Source organism: Sebastes umbrosus, chromosome 16 (assembly GCF_015220745.1).
Source record: "Sebastes umbrosus isolate fSebUmb1 chromosome 16, fSebUmb1.pri, whole genome shotgun sequence".
Lineage (NCBI taxonomy): Eukaryota > Metazoa > Chordata > Actinopteri > Perciformes > Sebastidae > Sebastes > Sebastes umbrosus.
The window spans coordinates 31263700-31283027 of record NC_051284.1 but is presented as its reverse complement, the minus strand read 5'-3'; the positions used below and the strand labels follow the sequence as shown (position 1 = coordinate 31283027).

The following is a 19328-nucleotide window of genomic DNA, read 5'->3' as shown; positions in this document are numbered from 1 at the left end:
ATAACTTTTACAACATTAAAAACAAAACAAAAGTTTCCAGCTAAACAACAGTCCCGTGTTGTAAACTCTCAAGTATAATATGATTTATTATTATTGTATCTTCTGTTCCACGTTTTCCAAAACGATTCCAAAAAGTGGAGCAGCTGCTGATGTTGAGGCGACCGGGCCGGCGGCCATGACGACCATCTGAGCCCAAACATCCTCCAGCTGTTTTCACAAAGACTCAGTCAGACTCTGGCAGCAGCGAGACGTCCCGCTGAGGAACCCGCAACGCCAACAACCGACCGCAGATATCTCAGTTTTACTAATCGAACTGTTCCTCCAAGTTAAGACGGTAATAAAGAGAAATATAAAGTCCACCAGACTGATGGACGTTGAGTCACATTTTGGTTTTAATGACAGGAAGTAGAAAACATCTGGTTTACAGTCAGACCGCTCACACTCTGTGCTGGTTTAATGAGCTGAGCAGCAGTTGGGGATCAATACTCTCCTGATTCACGAGCATCTGTTTTTTTTAGTTTCAGTTTTAAATTATAATTTGGTGACAGCTGACAGTTTATCATAATTTAAGTTGGAGGCAGACGTGGTGGGTTTTTAGATGCAGCATTTAGTGTGTTTGTGACTACAGAGCTCATCAGCTGAGTATTGTTTACATTTTTAGATATTAGTTCTGATGCAACATCTTAGTTTATTCTGTGATGGATTAATCCACATGTGGTGCTTTAGTGAGTATCAGTGGCAGCAGACATATAGACATATATACGTAGGCGCCGCATTGGACGCTCAGCCCGTATATTGGACCATGCCAAAATGACTTTAAACTATTGTTACATGAATACCACTTGATGGCGTTTAATTGGTGTGGTTAATCTCCACAACATGTTAGCGCACCTAAAGAATTTATAATAGCCTTGAATAAAAAAGGTAAGCTAACGTTAAATATTGCGGCGAATTACTGTTCAAAACCAAAGACGTGCATCACCAACGCCACCAACGTTGATGAAGGAACAACAATGATGCTCACTAATGTGTTTTAATGGAAGAAGAGATATCAGGATGTTAGTTAGTAGATATTCACTGTTGGTTTGAGTGGGAAACATGTTGACCAGAGTCGTCTTTAACCATCCAGAGATGGAGAGAGAGGGAAGAGAAGAGGGAGATAAACAGAACCACAGAGACAAAGAGTAATGAATGGGTTGTTAGCGGGTATTTTGTAAATGTTTTGGAGGTATGAGAGGCTCTCAGCGGGCGCAGATGGACCCAGTGTTTGTGTGGTTGGCCAGCAGGCTTGGCAAGGCATGATGGGTAGTTTGGGATATGGTTTTTTCTCTCTATGTCTCTCTCTGCATGTATTTCTGAGATCTCTCTCGCCTTTTTCCTCCACACACACACACACACACACACTCACACAGTCGCCCTGAGCTGTGGTCCTCCAGCAGAATGCCGCTCTGATTAGACATTCTGCTGCAGGAAATTACCTCCATTTATTCAAATTATTGTTTATGCCTTTTGTTTGGAGGGCCAACATACGTTTGGAAGTCTGAACAAGATCCCAAACTGTTATTATATGCTTCAGAAAATGACTTGTGTGTCAGTGTGTGTGTGTGTGTGAGGGTTTCCTAGGTAGTCCTTGTCTGAATATAAATGCCAGTGTTTATGTGTGTGTGTGTTCTCTGTGATGGAATTAAATGCGTTAAGGAGCGCTCGCTGGCGGCTCGTTAACCCACAACCACAAAACAAACACTGCGGGAGGAAAAACTGTAAACCAGCGGCGGTGCAACGGCAGCAACATCAGCGTTTTAGCTGTTTAACTCAGTAACTATATGTACAACAGTAGACTAAACTTTAATTATGATAAATCCAACCTGATCTCACGGAAAGGTGTATAAATAGTACGGCATTTTAAAGACATTCGTTGTGTCATGATAACATATTTTAGGCTTTTCGTGTGTCATTTAACACCACGTCGTTACCGTGAAACAGTCACAGTTAGGTCTAGGAAACAAAACCTTAGTTAGGTTGAGGAAAAATATCATGGTTGAGCTTAAAATAACTATGTAAACTAAGTCAAATGCACGCAGGTACTGAAAACACGTCAAAAACATCAGCAACTTCAGCAACATCGCCAACGTCACCAACATCACCAACGTCACCAACGTCACCAACGTCATCAACGTCATCAACTTCACCAACTTCACTTAACCAACGTCACCAACGTCACCAATGTCACCAACACCACCAACGTCACCAATGTCACCAACGTCACCATCGTCACCAACGTCACCAACGTCACCAACTTCACCAACGTCACCAATGTCACCAACTTCACCAACGTCACCAACTTCACCAACTTCACCAACGTCACCAATGTCACCAACGTCACCAACGTCACCAACTTCACCAACGTCACCAATGTCACCAACGTCACCAACTTCACCAACGTCACCAACTTCACCAACGTCACCAATGTCACCAACGTCACCAACTTCACCAACGTCACCAACTTCACCAACTTCACCAACGTCACCAACGTCACCAATGTCACCAACGCCACCAACGTCACCATTTTTTATTTGTTCTGTTAATTTTGTTTAAATTATTTTTTTATTTGTCTACTATTGAATTTTAGTGTTTGTCTTCATAGCAAACTTTAATGAAACCAATAGATCATGAGGAAAGTAGAGTGGAGAGGTAATATCCCATCATCCTCGGGGTTTATTGTGGATTGTAAACAACCTTAATCAACGTGTTAGCTGATTAAAAAGAAACAGGAGGAAACAGCAGAGTTTATTAACCAGCTCTCTGGTTAAAATCACAGCCAATAAAGGTCTGTCTGTCTGTCTGTCTGTCTGTCGGGTGTTTGAGGAATTATCAGGAGGGTCGTTGTGACCAATCAGCTCTCTTGGCTGGAGCTCCCTGTTACACTGCACTAAGTCAATTTCCTGTTTGTTTCCTCCACACTTGGAGCTGTCGCCGCGACTGACAGAGAGCTGTTAACAAAAGTGTTTAAACCAAGTGTCAGCATCCTGACAGAGGAGGAGGAGGAGGAGGAAAGGTAGAGGAGGAGGAGGAGCAGGAGGAGGAGGAGGAAAGGTAGAGGAGGAGGAGGACGGGGGGGGGATGAAGAGGAGGATAGGGAGGAAGAAGGAGGAGGATGAAGGGGTAAAGGATAGGACATCATGTAAGAGGAGCGTAAAGAAGGAAGTGGTCTGTGACGTAAAATAGCTGTTTTTGTGAATGGAGTCTGGTGGCTTTTAATTTGGCCTCCCTGTATAACATGACCTGTGGTGACCTCTAGGATAATCACAGCCTCATGAAACTTTACAGCCACAAACTAGAGACCTAGAGCATTCAGAGGATGGATGGATCAAACTAGAGACCTAGAGCATTCAGAGGATGGATGGATCAGACTAGAGACCTAGAGCATTCAGAGGATGGATGGATCAAACTAGAGACCTAGAGCATTCAGAGGATGGATGGATCAAACTAGAGACCTAGAGCATTCAGAGGATGGATGGATCAAACTAGAGACCTAGAGCATTCAGAGGATGGATGGATCAAACTAGAGACCTAGAGCATTCAGAGGATGGATGGCTTTCCTAGCTACATTGACAATAAGGGGGTTTCTGCTCGCCATCCAATTGCTACAAAAAAAAGCAAATTCTTGCAGAAATCTCAAAAAGTTTTTGATCCCAAATCACAGCATGTCTTTTTCTCTGGTGTTCCTCAAGGTCTTGGTGTCTTAATGTGGTATTTTGGAGGGTTTATTGATCATCAATTCTCCACTGGTAAAAAAAAATGGTTAAATTTAATAAAAAGAAAACCCAAATCTAATCAACCCAACAATTGCTGCAACAATCGTGTTTATTTCTGTTTTCTGATTAATGACTAGAACATGACAAAGACATGAGTGTGATGGAATTTTCCATCAATTCCTCTCTTATTGGTAGAAAGGTCAGAGTGTTTGTCAGAGTGTCCCTCTGTTGACATTCTTGGGTTGGAGTCCTGTCTAGAGGAGCCACCGTTATCTGTACAGCTGTGCCTGTAGTGGAGACCGTGGAGCCAGTCGTTAGGGCAACCAGGGTCAGAGATGCCAGAGGAACGGAGTAAGTCATAACATGATAAGGGGTAAGACACTGAGCACCGGGGAGGAAGGGCAGTGTTGTGAGGCCTTCACGCAGAGAGCATCTATTGTGGAGACCTGACAATTCTCCTTGATCAAGCTTCAATAAACCTTCTTTTGTAAGACATCATCAGCTCCGGACCTCTTCCTTCCAAAGATAACTTGTGTATCAATTATTCCACCACAATGAGCAGCATCTCAAATTAACCTTCAGGTTCCCAGCTTTCAGATGATGTACACCACATCTATGAGATGTCTACTGTTGACCTGCTGTCTCCCCCTAAAGACCCCCTGGACCCCCTAAAGAAGAGGGCAGAATAAACCAGAATTATCCTTTAAATAGAGGAACTCACACTACAAATACAGCTGGAAAGAGGTTGCATTCACACAGAGACAAATACAAACATTCATTAAAACAAACAGCTTTATGCAAATGTGGTGGTGACAGGAAGCAGCAGCTGTGGGGCCGTTAGCGTAGCGTGAACACCTGAGTCCTGAGCTGGACGGCAGCCAGACAGACAGACGAGTCAACAGACAGACGAGTCAACAGACAGACGAGTCAACAGACATCAGATCGTTACTTATTAATACTATTATTATAATCTTTATTATTCACATCTGGATTCTTCCAGCTGTTGATCAGGAGAGGGACTCGTTTTACCCAGAATCCTCTTCTTTTTGCAGATCTTAGGTTACTGTTTTTATGCACACTGCACATATTTTCCTACTTTGAACAATTACACATTATTTAGTCAATATTTCCTAAATATATTTGACACATTTCTTATTGTATATTTCTATTTTATATTTATTAATCTTGACTTTTGCAGTACTTGTGTTTTTTTTTCTTTTCTCTTTCTATATTTGTTGTGACCAAAACAGCAAAGCAAATATCTTCTTTGTGAACATCAAAGTACGTTTACTGAAGTTCTGTACTTACATATAATTTTGAATATTTCCATTTCATGCAGCTTCCTGCTTCTAATCCGAGAGAATTATTGTACCTTTTACTCCACTACATTTATCTAACAGCTTTAGTTACTTTACAGATTCAGATGTATATGATGTATTATTATAAGTGAAGATCAGATAAGGACTTAAACTCCAGAAGCTAAAGTGTATAAAGAAGTCAATCGATTAAAATATTTAATCGCGATTAATCACACTTTTTTATCTGTTCTAAGTGTCCCTTAAAGGGAGATTTGTCAAGTATTTAATGCAAACTGCATGTGATTATCTTAAAGTGGGCATGTCTGTAAAGGGGAGACTCGTGGGTACCCATAGAACCCATTTACATTCACTGATCTGGAGGTCAGAGGTCAAGGGACCCCTTTGAAAATGGACATGACAGTTTATCTATGACCAACATTTAGTGTAACTTTGTAGCGTTATTTAACCTCCTTCATGACCAGCTAGTCTGACATGGTTGGTACCGATGGATTCATCAGGTTTTATAGTTTATTATGATACCAGTATTGGACTTTTCTTCTACCTTTCTTTGGACATTTTCTGGATTTTGTTTGGACAATTTCTAAACGTTTTCAAACTTTTTTCTGACTTTTTTTGGACTTTCTTTTTTAAGTTTTTTGAACTTTTCTTTGACAATTTCCGACATTTTTCAGACTTTTTTCAAACATTTTTGGGACTTCTATTTCGTACATTTTTTTTTGACCATTTTGGGCCATTTTTCAGGCTTTTTTCTTGGATTTTTTTTGGGACTTTTTTTCTGACTTTTTTTGGGACTTTTTTCAGACAAAACCCCCTCACACATTGACACACGCAAAATTTGGCGCAAGTTTGGAGCGTTATTTAACCTCTTTCAAGACAAGCTAGTATGACATGGTTGGTACCGATGGATTCTTTAGGTTTTATAGTTTCATATGATGCCAGGATCTTCACTCTAGCTTTAAAACTGAGCCGCTACTAGTACTACTATTTTTACTTCAGTAAAAGATCAGCGTCGGTTTCTGATGCTGTGATTTGAATTCATTTTTGGTTTTCGTTGGATTTATTCACAATAATAAATAAACAGAATATTGTTAAAGTAGAAAGAAAACTAGATCAGACAGAATATTAAATAGAAAACAGTGATGATGGTTTAAATAGTGAGTGAGTGTTAAAGAGAGCATCACCGGGAGGTGACGGCGATGTGAGACACGTCTTCACACTCACTCATTCATCCAGCGAGGCGACGTTTGACACCTTCACCGAGTCAAATACTCGACTCCCTACGGCTCCGACCAAAACACAACACAAACACCGTTTCACTTTCAGTCTGACGCTGCTTTGACTTCATATTTATTCACCTTTAATATTCAGAGAGGTTCGGCTACAGGAGGCTCATATCGTTAGATTCATTCATCCCGTGAGACGTTTCTTAAACATGTTTTAGGACTTTTTATATGAAATTATTTGTGTTTTTTTTGCCTGTTTTTTTTTTTAACACACAGTAAATATCAGTTGTCACTTTACCTTTAAATACAGACATCCAGCTGTGATGTCACCTCTCTCACCTGACAGCACGGCCTCCACCAGGTCGCCCTCCTGGATCTGGGACGCCGAGCGCAGCAGCTGCAGCACGTTGTCCGACGTCTGGTCATGACGGAACAGCAGGATCTTCTCGTACATCCCGTAGAAGACACACTCCGGGATCTAACGGAGACAACGGAGGACAGGTTATCTACAGGAGAAACACTTCAACTACATTCAGTTGTCATGCCAATAAATCTAAATGAGAGAGAAATGTTTGATCTCCATCAGACGATGAATAAATGATTCACATTATCATCATCATCAGCAGCTGATGGACAGAATAAATTAATAATTTAACGGAGAGATGAACTCTGTCAGAGATGAACCGAACCGCCACGTTCAGGTAATTAATTAACTGACGGCTCCAGACTGCCACGATCCAATCAAATTAATTCAATAATAGTCTGACAGTCGTATTACACGATCTGGCAATTCATTATATTCTCAGGATTTATTACATTTTAGACATAAAAGACATCATCTCACAAATATACAACTAGAAATATCATTTCTGTTGAAGCTGGATGAAACGACAAAACTATGACAGTTTTGGACATGTTGATTATACGCCACTAATTTCTTAAACGCATAAACGCCTGCTACAATAGTGGGCTTAGTTTTAAAGTTAGAGTGAAGATCCTGGTATCATCTGAAACTACAAAACCTGATGAATCCATCAGTACCAACCATGTCAGACTAGCTTGTCGTGAAGGAGGTTAAATAACGCATCAAACTTACGCTACATTTTGGCGAGGAAAAACTGTCACGGCTATTTTCAAAAGGGTCCCTTGACCTCTGACCTCCAGATATATTTATTAACAAATTATAAAAACAATAAAACAAAATACTACTCCTAATAATAATAAATAAATAAATAAAATGTTAAAGAATACTTCTACTTTTAATAATAAATAAATAAATAAATAAATAAGTTAAAAAAATACTACTACTATTAATAAATAAATAAATAGAACGTTAAAAAATATGACTACTTTTAATGATGAATAAATAAATAAAAAGTAAAAAAAATACTACTACTATTAATAATGAATAAATAAATAAATAGAAAGTTAAGAAAATAAATAATAATAATAATAATAATAATAATAATAATAATAATGAATAAATAAATAAATAAAAAGTATAAAATACTACTACTACTACTATTACTACTACTAATGAATAAACAAATAAATAAAAAGTAAAATAAATACTACTACTACTGCTATTAATAATAATGATAAATAAATGAATGAATAAATAAATAAATGAATAAATAAATAAATAAATAAATAAATAATAATTACTAATAATGATAATATCATCTCTGCCACAAGTTTGGTGGTCCCTTCCCTTCTGCTACGTATCCACGATTGAGAACTGAGAGAACTGGTCAGTGTGAATGCACTTATGCATTAAAAAATAACAAGTCTAAGGAAGGAAGAGAGTGCATTGAGACACAGCATTAGACGTGTTTAGCCTAGCTTAGCATAATGACTGGAAACAGGGGGAAACTGCTAGCCTGGCTCCGTCTCCAAACGCTCAAACATACATCGACTAAAGATCACTAAAGGTCGCTGATTAACACGATGTTAGTTAGTTTGTTCAATAAGTATAACATGGTGGTTTGTGAGAGAAAAGAGAAGAAGAAAAAGATTTAAGAAATAATAGGAGGAAGAGGAGGAAGAGGAGGAAGAGGAAGAGGAGGAGGGAGAGGAGGAAGAGGAGGGAGCATAAAATGCTGCGGAACATGATGAAGAGGAGACTCTTCACTTTTCATGTTCTCACTCATTCAGCCTTCACCTCTCCGTCTCTCTCTGCCTCTCAATAAGATCCTCAACAACAATACACTTCATAGATACATCTTTATGTATGTGTGTGTGTGTGTGTGTGTGTGCTGTCGCTATGGCAGCAGTGCTAGTCTTGTTGTCATGGCAGCAGGAACTCAAGGCTGATTCCTCTCCTCCTTTTCTCTCTCTATCTCTCTCTCTCTCTGTTCAACTCAGTTCAACTCAGTTCAATACTTCTGTACTCAATGTACTTTAGCATATATTATTATTAAACTACAGCTCCCTGACCGCCCCTGCAAGGCATTGTGGGTATTGAAGTCTTGGCGCTGAAGCTCAGCTGACTGTTTTTTTTTCTTTAGATTTGAATGGGTCGACTTGTTGCTCAGTAAATGTCTCAAAAACAAATAAGAGCGTGAAGTAAGATTTTATTTATTTATTCTTAAACAGATATTTTTCATATTTCTAATAGTATTTTTTCATGTTTTTATTGTACATTTTTGCCATGTTCTGATTGGAGCATATTGTTTTATGCTAAATGCAGTACCTGTGAGGGTTTCTGGATCAATATCTGTCATTGTTTTGTGTTGTTAATTGATTTACAATAATAAATATATACATACATTTTGCATAAAGCAGCATATTTACAGGAGGTAATACAAAGACATAATGAGGCCGTTCGGAATATCAACATTTTCCTCAGATATATTATAAAATTACGAAGATACGACTAATATTACAATATATTACAACTTATTATGCACCGAAAAATGAACTCCCACGGCCTCCGCCATCTCTGACAACGCCAACAAACACGTCACAACTCGTGAACTCAGAAACTTTCCACTTACGAGGTCATGAATACGACATGAGGGGGGGGGGCTTTCATATGGACTCTTCTGGTGAACACGCTGAACATCTGAAGGCATCACGTGAAAGACGGGAACTAACAGACCTTTTCCCCGCTGCAGGAGGAGCACCAGGTGTAATCAATAACACTAACGACGAGCCAGCTCCAGGTCCCTGCTGCTGTTTGTTGGAACTGAGCCTACGTTAATGTCATTACCTCCACCTGTGCTTCTCCTAACTGCCTGTATTGAATCCAGTGCAGCTGTACTGTAGGTTTTAATGTGTAAAACAGACCTTAGAAACACTCTTTATATATAATAATATATATCTCTGGCATCAGTGACTGAGTGTAAGAGCAGAAAACGTTCATCGTGACCACTTCAAGAGGATCTCTGACTTCACGAAACGTATTGAAAGACACAAAAATAAACCAAATCAACATGAGAATCCTCCAAACAGGAGACGACGTACCGGTCCCTCACTGAGAACACCTAATGGGGATGAGAAGGGGCTGTCGCCATGACGACAGGACATGCTGCATGATGCTGTTTATAAAGGTGTGTGTCATCATAATTTAGTGACAGCAGCAGATACAGTTATATCTGTTTAAATGTGCGTACATAAACAAATATAGATATGTGCGTATGAGGCAAAGATGTGTACTCTATGTGTTCTTAATAAAGTATTAACATGACACTGAACGAGATACTTCTACTTGTACTGCAGTATATTTACTTAATTAAACATTTAACCAGCGCTTCCCAGCTTTTGACCAAGTATGAAAAGCAGTGTTTTGTTTGTGCTCTTCATCGTGTTTCCACCCTTTAAACCAGGGGTCAGCAAACCTTTATTATCAAAAGAGACATTTTAGACAAAAAAAATAAATAAAAATCTGTCTGGTGTTATAATATCCAGCAAAACATTTGATCATTGTGATGAAGGTAACACAGTTTATAGTCTAAGTATATAGTATATAAGTCTAATGCAGTGAGGGCCAAAGAGATAATGAACTACGGAATATTAGGGTCAGATTGAGGGAAAAATCTGAGATTTACAGAATAAAGTCATAACTTTACGAGAAAAAAAGAAAATAACACGTAAAATTACTACTTTATAATATGACTTTATTCTCGTAATATTATGACTTTATTCTCTAAATCTCAGATTTATTTTTTTTCCCTCAATGTGGCCCTAATACTCCGTCGTACCATGGACCTACAAAAATGATAAATAAAAATGATATTAGTTATTCATTTCCATTTTTAAAGATCCACAGGAATCCACTGGAGAGGGCGTACAGAGACGCACGTTGCTGACCGCTGCTTTAAAGGGACTGTTTGTAAGTTTTCACCTCATATAAACGTGTTTCAATTGTTTTTTAATTGCCGATGTGTGAACAGGTTGTAACCTATAACCTAAAAAATGAGACCTTCCACGACTTTGTGGGTTTCCTCAATCAGCCTGTAGACCGCTTTTAATGTGAAGATTTTCCAGGAAAATCCAACGGATGTGACATCATGCACGCTCGCGAGTGCTTTTATTTTCAGCTCCGCTAACAGTGTGCAACCATCGGTTTAGAAATGGAGTCCGCTAACGCCAACAAATGACCAGCTGCCACCACAACTCACACTCCAACGCTAACTCCGTGAGAGCAAAAAAACAAAACAAAGTTAAAATAACTCCGGAAGTGGCGTAACTTAAGTACGTAAGTTACGTGACAAAAACGACTTAGTCCAGCAACACATGTCAATATCCACTCGTTACAAACATACAGTCTTTTCAAAATAAACTAGGTTTAGATAAAGATGGTGGTTTGGGTTAAAATAATACCGGAACTGGCGTAACTTAAGTACGGAAGTTACTGGCCTCACACGGGGCACCAATATTGGTCCCCTGGTGAAAGTCTGGTGTTTTCTGAGCCACCCATCCACCCTGACCTCCTCGCTACGCTGCATTGCAGCTCTTTATACTTCCTGGTTCATGATTTCGTGGATTACATACAAACTGATTTCATTCTGACCATCGGGTCTATTTTACGAACTGCCGATGGTATATTTAATGCATGTAAACGTTGTCGGTGCGGCTCACTGATGTGTTTTTAAAATATAAAATATCAACAGATTTTAGGGAAAGAAGAGAAGGAACAAGACGAAGAGGTGAAAGAAGGAGAGAAAGACGAATAAAGAGACATGAATGGAAAAAAAGTGAGGAGATGAAAGAGAGAGAACAATGACACACACACACACACACACACATCTGTTCTGCTTCATTCTGTGTGTGTGTGTGTGTGTATGTGTGCGTGTGTGTGTGTCTCATAATGGCCCTCAGAAGGACACTTCACAGCCGCAATCATCATCAGTTGCCAGGCAACAAGGAGAAACCGCCGCTACCGACAGAAACACAGCACACAGCTTTATTATTACTGTTACAGAGTGGCAGATGTGCGTGTGTGTGTGAGTGTGTGTGTGTGTGTGTGTGTGTGTGTGAGGAAACAGGGATGTTCAGCGACACGTTTTAGGTCATTCACTGGGAACAAAAGTCCTTCTTTACCTCGAGAGAGCTGAACCGTCCTGTATATTCTCTCACTGAGGTTTCTCTCTATATATTTAATCTTTAGTCTTTAGATGAAAATGTGGATTATGCTGAGGGTGCTTTCACACTTTAACCCATTTGGTTTGGTTTAAACTACTGCTGTTAATCGATTAAAATATTTAATCACTATTAATCGCAAATTAATCACACATTTTTTCATCTAAATGCACCTTGAGTATTTATTACTCTTATCAACATGGGAGTGGGCAAATATGCTGCTTTATGCAAATGTATGTATATATTTATTATTGTAAATCAATTACCAACACAAAACAATTACAGATATTGTCCAGAAACCCTCACAGGTACTGCATTTAGCATAAAACAATATGCTCCAATCATAACATGTCAAACTGCAGCCCAACAGGCAACAACAGCTGTCAGTGTGTCAGTGTGCTGACTTGACTATGACTTGCCCCAAACTGCATGTGATTATCATAAAGTGGGCATGTCTGTAAAGGGGAGACTCGTGGGTACCCATAGAACCCATTTACATTCACTGATCTGGAGGTCAGAGGTCAAGGGACTTAAACAGGAATTAAAATTCATCCAGTATATAATGTATATGGTATATAAACGTAAAGTTTGATTCGATAGATCGGCCCTGTTGTCACCGATATCCGATCCGGTATCGGTGCAGCTGCAGTAAAGAGTCAAACATTTAGAGGAAGTGAAACTTTGATTATTATTTTTGAAATCAGAGAAACAGTTAAAGTTTCTGAAAACCTTTAAAAAGATTTATAAAAAAAAAATTTATAACACACACCTGTTCACACACACACCTCTTGTTAATCAGTTAATTTTGTGCTATTTGAAGTGTTAAGCGTTGCATGTCGCGAGCAATGTCACACCGGTTCACAAGTGTGTGTGTGTGTGTGTGTGTGTGTGAGCAGGTGTCACGGTGACCTGCTGCACTTTATATTCCTCTAAAATATACACAACAAGCTGCTAATAAACACTTTAATCAACAACCCATGTGTGTGTGTGTGTGTGTGTGTGTGTGTGTCGCACAGTGTCACGCCGTTAGCGTCCTGACTCTCAGGTTTCAGGTAAAAGTGTGTGTGTGTTGCGTTCAGGTTTAAAAGTCTCACTGTGGGGAAATGAGGTGATTTTCACCTGAAATGAGACGATTAGTGAATCTGAGCAGAGATAATGGACACGTCACACACCGTGGATGTGTGGGTATGAAATGTCCACACTGTAATGTGTAAGAATATGCCTCTTTTTAAATCTTTAATTCACACTCAGCAGCTGTTTCCCACCAATTTCTAATTTGTTCTCCAGAGTGATTAAATCTGGAAATGCTGGTTTTATGTTCCTCAGGTTCTGGACGGAGAAAAGGACCAAACAATCAGGACCTCTGTCCACAACAGGAAGAAATAAATCCCATCTTAAACCTGTTCCAGTCCCGGTTGTTTTCATACACCGTTCGTAGCTATAGGTTAACTACAAAAAAAGAAATGCACTGTAAATCTTATATATCCCACAAAATCAACACGTATTTAATCTAATCGTGGACCAGGAAGTATAAAGAGCCACAAACGCAGCGTAGGGATCAGGTCGGGGTGGATGGGTGGGTCAAAAAACACCAGACGTTCACCAGGAGACCGATGTTGGTGCCCCGTGTGAGGCCAGAAGTCAACGTTGAGTTATTTGTCACATAACTGACGTACTTAAGTTACACTACTTTCAGTGTTATTTTAACCCAAACTACAATATTTTCTTAAACTAATTAAGTGGGTTTTGTCCCTTAATTTACGTACTTAAATTACGTGACTTCCTTAGTTATGTTAACCCAAACCACGATCTTTTCCTAAACCTAGTTTATTTTGAAATAAACTAGGTCTCCCCATTAGGTCCAAATCCTGCCACAGTCCAAACCATCAGGATGCATCCCGATCCTGAATCCTGCAGTACCGTAAGTTAAGTACATTTACTCTTGAATATATTCCAATGTACATCACAATAAAATGAGCCCATTAAATCTTTATACAAACAAAATAAACTGAAAAATATGTAAACATTTATGTTAAAATAACTACGGAAGTTACATAACAAATAAGTCAAAGTTTGGGTTTAAATAACTACGGATGTGGCGTTACTTAAGTACGGAAGTTACGTAACAAATAAGTCAACGTTTATATTAAAATAACTACGGATGTGGCATTAATTAAGTACGGAAGTTACGTGACAAATAAGTCAACGTTTATATTAAAATAACTACGGATGTGGCATTAATTAAGTACGGAAGTTACGTGACAAATAAGTCAACGTTTATATTAAAATAACTATGGAAGTGGCGTTACTTAAGTACGGAGGTTACGTAACAAATAAGTCAACGTTTATATTAAAATAACTACGGATGTGGCGTTACTTAAGTACGGAAGTTACGTAACAAATAAGTCAACGTTTATGTTAAAATAACTACGGATGTGGCGTTACTTAAGTACGGAGGTTACGTAACAAATAAGTCAACGTTTATATTAAAATAACTACGGATGTGGCGTTACTTAAGCATGGAAGTTACGTAACAAATAAGTCAACGTTTATGTTAAAATAACTACGGATGTGGCGTTACTTAAGTACGGAGGTTACGTAACAAATAAGTCAACATTTATATTAAAATAACTACGGAAGTGGCGTTACTTAAGCATGGAAGTTAAGTGACAAATATGTCTCCAAAATAACCTGAATAAAAATGAATTATGAAACATGTAAATGAATAAATAATAATCTTTCCAGGCATATTGACGGTGAGGAGTTCAATGTGTCACATGGAAGAAAAAGATTGTGGTCAGATTTTGGTGTTGAGAGAGAAATCACATTCATAACAACATCATGAGGGGAAAAAAAACAAGACCACATTCACAAACTCCTCACTGATTGTGCTCTGCTGGTGTATGTGAGGACATCTATCACATTCATAAGGACACTGACACTGTCTGTGCAGTTTAATTGTGAACGCTTGGCAACAGCTTCAGTTTCATGAAGCAAAAGCCAGAAAAACAGACAAACCCCTGCAGAGCGAGCGAGCGAACAAAGGCAGAATTCATCTAGTGTTTCCAACGAGAAGCGACTGAGCCTCGGAGTGAGTCACCACACTGACTAACACCAGAGCAGACCGCTGATTTCCAGGCTCACATACTGTACACATAGAGGGAAACGCTGCTAAACACACTGCAAGTCATTAGAGATGTGTTGTGTGCTTTAATACGTCTCAAATCTCCTATCGATTCCAACGCTGTCTGTTACATCCTGAATCTAAATATCTAACTAGAGGAAGTTCCTCTCACCTCACAGCTTGCACTTGATCCGGATTCATCGTTGACATAAGGAATAGTAGGTTTTGCTATGAATGGCTCAGGCCCATCTTATATTCAGGACATGGTCAAACCGTCCACTACGCTCTGCTACTGCCAATCAGCTTCTCACGACTAAAAAGACCCGGCTAGCGCTCAACAAAGCAACGTATCCTCAAACACCGGTTTCTATGATGTCTTGTGAAAAGTTATTCATCGTTTTTTTGTGTGTTTTCTTACAAATGTCCAGCAACATGTGTCAGTTTCCACTTTCTACATGCATACAGTCTTTCAAAGTAAACTTCCATCTTCACGGGAAACAACTTGGTTAGGTTTAGGCAACATAACTACTTGGTTAGGTTTAGGCAACACAACTACTTGTTTAGGTTTAGGCAACATAACTACTTGGTTAGGTTTAGGCAACACAACTACTCGGTTAGGTTTAGGCAACACAACTACTTGGTTAGGTTTAGGCAACACAACTACTTGGTTAGGTTTAGGCAACACAACCACTTGGTTAAGTTTAGGCAACACAACTACTTGGTTAGGTTTAGAAAACATAACTACTTGGTTAGGTTTAGGCAGCACAACTACTTGGTTAGGTTTAGGCAACACAACTACTTGGTTAGGTTTAGGCAACACAACTACTTGTTTAGGTTTAGGCAACACAACCACTTGGTTAAGTTTAGGCAACACAACTACTTGGTTAGGTTTAGGCAACACAACTACTTGGTTAAGTTTAGGCAACACAACTACTTGGTTAGGTTTAGGCAACACAACTACTTGGTTAGGTTTAGGCAACATAACTACTTGATTAGGTTTAGGCAACACAACTACTTTGTTAGGTTTAGGCAAAGATTGTGGTTTGGGTTAAAACAACTACTGAAGTGGCGTAACTTAAGTACGAAAGTTACGTTACCAATAAATAAACGTTTACTTCTGGTTTCACACCAGACAGCGGTCTTCTGGGCGAGAATATGGTGTCTTTTGACACACCGACCTCCTCCTCCCTACATGGCGTTTGTTGCTCTTTATATTCACATGGATTACATACAAATTCATTTTGTGGGATATGTATGAATTACTTTTCGCAGGTATAGCTATGAATGATGCATAAGAACAGCCTGAAGAAGAACAGTCATGATTGTTTGCTGTCCTGGCTGTACGATGGTGGAACAAACTCCCCATTGACATCTGCACATCTTCTGTCACAGACTGAAAACTCATCTGTTCAGACGGCACCTTTGCCCATGAAATAAAATAAAACAAAGAATCTCTTTTGTATACTCTTCCATATTACAACTATTAATAAAGAAGACTCGAGACCAGGGAGAGTTGCACTGGGGCCTGTAATACTGTGAGCTTCAACTCAGGACTGATTACATTGACAACACAAGAAGAGGGGCGTGACGGTATCTCAGAAAGGACAAACTTAGGCTGTCAATACACAACAATCTCTATCTCCTATTGTCTCTAAATATAGCACTTGAAGTAGATCAGCATATTTGATGTGTTATTTGATTTTAAGTTGATGTACTTCCATGATTCTTGCAATTCTTTGGGTTGTACCCACATTGGTTGAATGCACTTATTGTAAGTCACTTTGGATAAAAGCATCAGCATTGTGCTAACATACCCTGCTAATGTTAGCTCCACAGGTTTTTTTCCGCAGAAACGTAACGTTTTAGAAACATATATCTCCTTCCAACCTTTCCAAGTTATCAGTATAACACAACGTTTAATCATGACTAACTCCAAATCCACAAAACCAGCCTGAAAATGGAGAAAATCTGAGTCTATGGAGCCGGCCGATGCAACGCTGTGATTGGCCAGTCTACGTTCGAGGGGCGGGACATGGCGAAGGGTCAACTGGAAACGACTGAAGGCATCCAATAGCTACTGTTCAGTAGCGTTGCTAACTAATGTTATTCATACTGTAAGAAGAAAATCGTGGAGACACGAATGCAACAATTTCTAGAAAGAAAACATCTCCTCAACATCAAAAAACGATCAAATAAGGAAGAACAATAGTTCCCTCTGTTCTGTCTGTTCATTTCATTACAATTATGTTCTAAAGCAGAATAACAACAAACAAATAAAACAACCCACACAGCATGTGTCCATCCATCCTCCAGTCAAACATCACACGGTCGCCAGCAGCATATTTAAAACAACAATAAGGTGACTCAGTTGTTGTTGTTGTTGTTGTTATTCAAACTAATCCTGAGATGGAAACACAAACAAACATTTAGTTCCTGAGGTTTGTTTCTGGGATTATTTGGTTGAATTTAAGATAACTTCCTGTGTTTCAGCGCCTCAGACAGCAGCCTGGTTAACCGTCCGGCGTACTGTTGGAGAGTTGGGTCACATGAAGATCCAGCGGGTCACAAAGGGTTAATGTTGTATCATTGACTGATACTGTTTCTGTAGACGGTATCGCCTGTGGCCCTGCACATCATCCATGCATGGTATTGAATATTCCTACACACACACACACACACACATGCATGTAGCCGACTGTCCCTGCATGTAGGAAAATGTCACCAAACATTTTCATAGCAGGGACCCCATCAGTTACCAAGTCTCTCAAGTCGTCGTTGTTTTGAGTCTTCGTGGTCGTTTAGCATCTCTTTGTAGTAGTTTTGAGTCTCTTGCTAATTGTTTTACGTCTCTTTGTAGACATTTTGTGTCATTTTGTGGTCATTTTGAGTCTGTGGTTGTTTTGCACCTCTTGGTGGTTGTTAAGAGAGTTTTTTAAACAGTTTTTGATTATCTCTGTGGTTGTTTTGAGTCTCTTTGTAGTCATTTTGAGTCGATGTGGTTGTTTTGAGTCTCTTTGTGGTTGTTTTGCATCTCTTTGGGGACGTTTCGAGTCTTTGTCTTGTCGTTTTGCGTCACTCTTGATAGTTTTGTGGTACTTTTGTAAAGCCAGCAACAGGACGCTGACTTTAGTTGACTTAACGGCCACAGGTGTCGCTGTTAACAAGCATTTCTGAAATTTACAAACAGTCCCTTTAAGTCACACTTTTTCATTTTACTTGTCAGTTTTATGGTTTAAAAACGTTTAACTCGTCAATAATTAACAGCTTTATATTAAATATTATATATAACTTTTGACACTTAAACTTTTGTCACATCACAACTTGTTGCAGGAGCAGTTTAGAGGCTCTGATGAGGACTTCTCCTCTCTGGTTACCTTCTGGTCCACGATGGAGCAGGCCACCTCCCGGACCTGACTGAGGCTGAGCTCTGCAGCGTCCAGCAGCACCGGCTCCCGGCTCAGACCGATCTGGAGCTGGAAGGAGATCACATCTCCTCCTCCTCCTCCTCCTCCATCACCTCCTCCATCACATCCTCCTCCTCCTCCTGAGAACGGCAGCGGGCTGGGCGCTCGGATCAGCGGAGGAGCACTCATAGGAGCCTTTTCCCCGGAGGTCTCCAGCTGCCAGGAGACAATTAGAGGACGAGGACAGATGAGCGAGCGGCTGATTGAATACCTGCGGGTCCAGGTGGAGCAGCTGGAGGAGAGAGATGGAGATGGAGATGCTCGGACGCACGGAACTCCTCAGGAAAGAAAAGCGCAAAAACAAAAGAGCAGAAAGTAAAATAGTGATGAAGTCCTGCAGAACTAGAAGAGGAGACGCGCAGGAGACAGACAGAGACAGAGACAGAGACAGGATGTGAATCCAGAGGGAGTCAGAACAGCCATAATGACTCTACATGACTGGACCGGAGGACAGAACAGCGTGGAAACCAACCGGTGATGATGCGGGTGACAGAGCCATGGACGTCAACAGTGGCTGGAGAGGAGGAGGAGGGAGGAAGAGGAGGAGAGGAGGGAGAGGAGGAGGAGGATGGAGGGAGGAAGAGGATGAAGAGGAGGAGGAGGAGAGGAGAGGAAGAGGAGAGGGAGGAGAGGAGGAGGAAGAGGAGGAGGAGGAGGGAGGAAGAGGAGGAGGAGGAAGAGGAGGAGAGGAGGAGGAGGAAGAGGAGGAGAGGATGGAGGAGGAGGAGAGGAGGAGAGGAAGAGAGGAGGAGAGGAGGAGAGGAGAGGAGAGGAGAGGAGAGGAGGAGGAAGAGAGGGAAGTCTCCTGGACTGATGGATGGATGATGGGAGAGATGAAGAGTTGGTTTCATTTGCAGAGT

At 40.0% G+C, this 19328-nt stretch overlaps 1 protein-coding gene across 2 annotated transcripts in view; it reads right to left on the bottom strand.

The window, feature by feature from the left end:
- Positions 1-19062, bottom strand: part of prkd1 (protein kinase D1) — a 40633-nt gene extending 21571 nt beyond the window's left edge. The window contains exons 1-2 of one of the 2 annotated variants that reach the window (XM_037747506.1): positions 18379-19062; positions 6637-6775 (exon numbers count right to left, since the gene is read on the bottom strand). In XM_037747506.1, coding sequence (XP_037603434.1) covers positions 6637-6775; positions 18379-18597 — 358 coding nt within the window. In that variant the 5' untranslated portion in view covers positions 18598-19062. The remainder of the gene's footprint in view (positions 1-6636; positions 6776-18378) is intronic. The other variant, XM_037747507.1, reaches the window with a different exon arrangement.
- Positions 19063-19328: the final 266 nt, after the last annotated feature.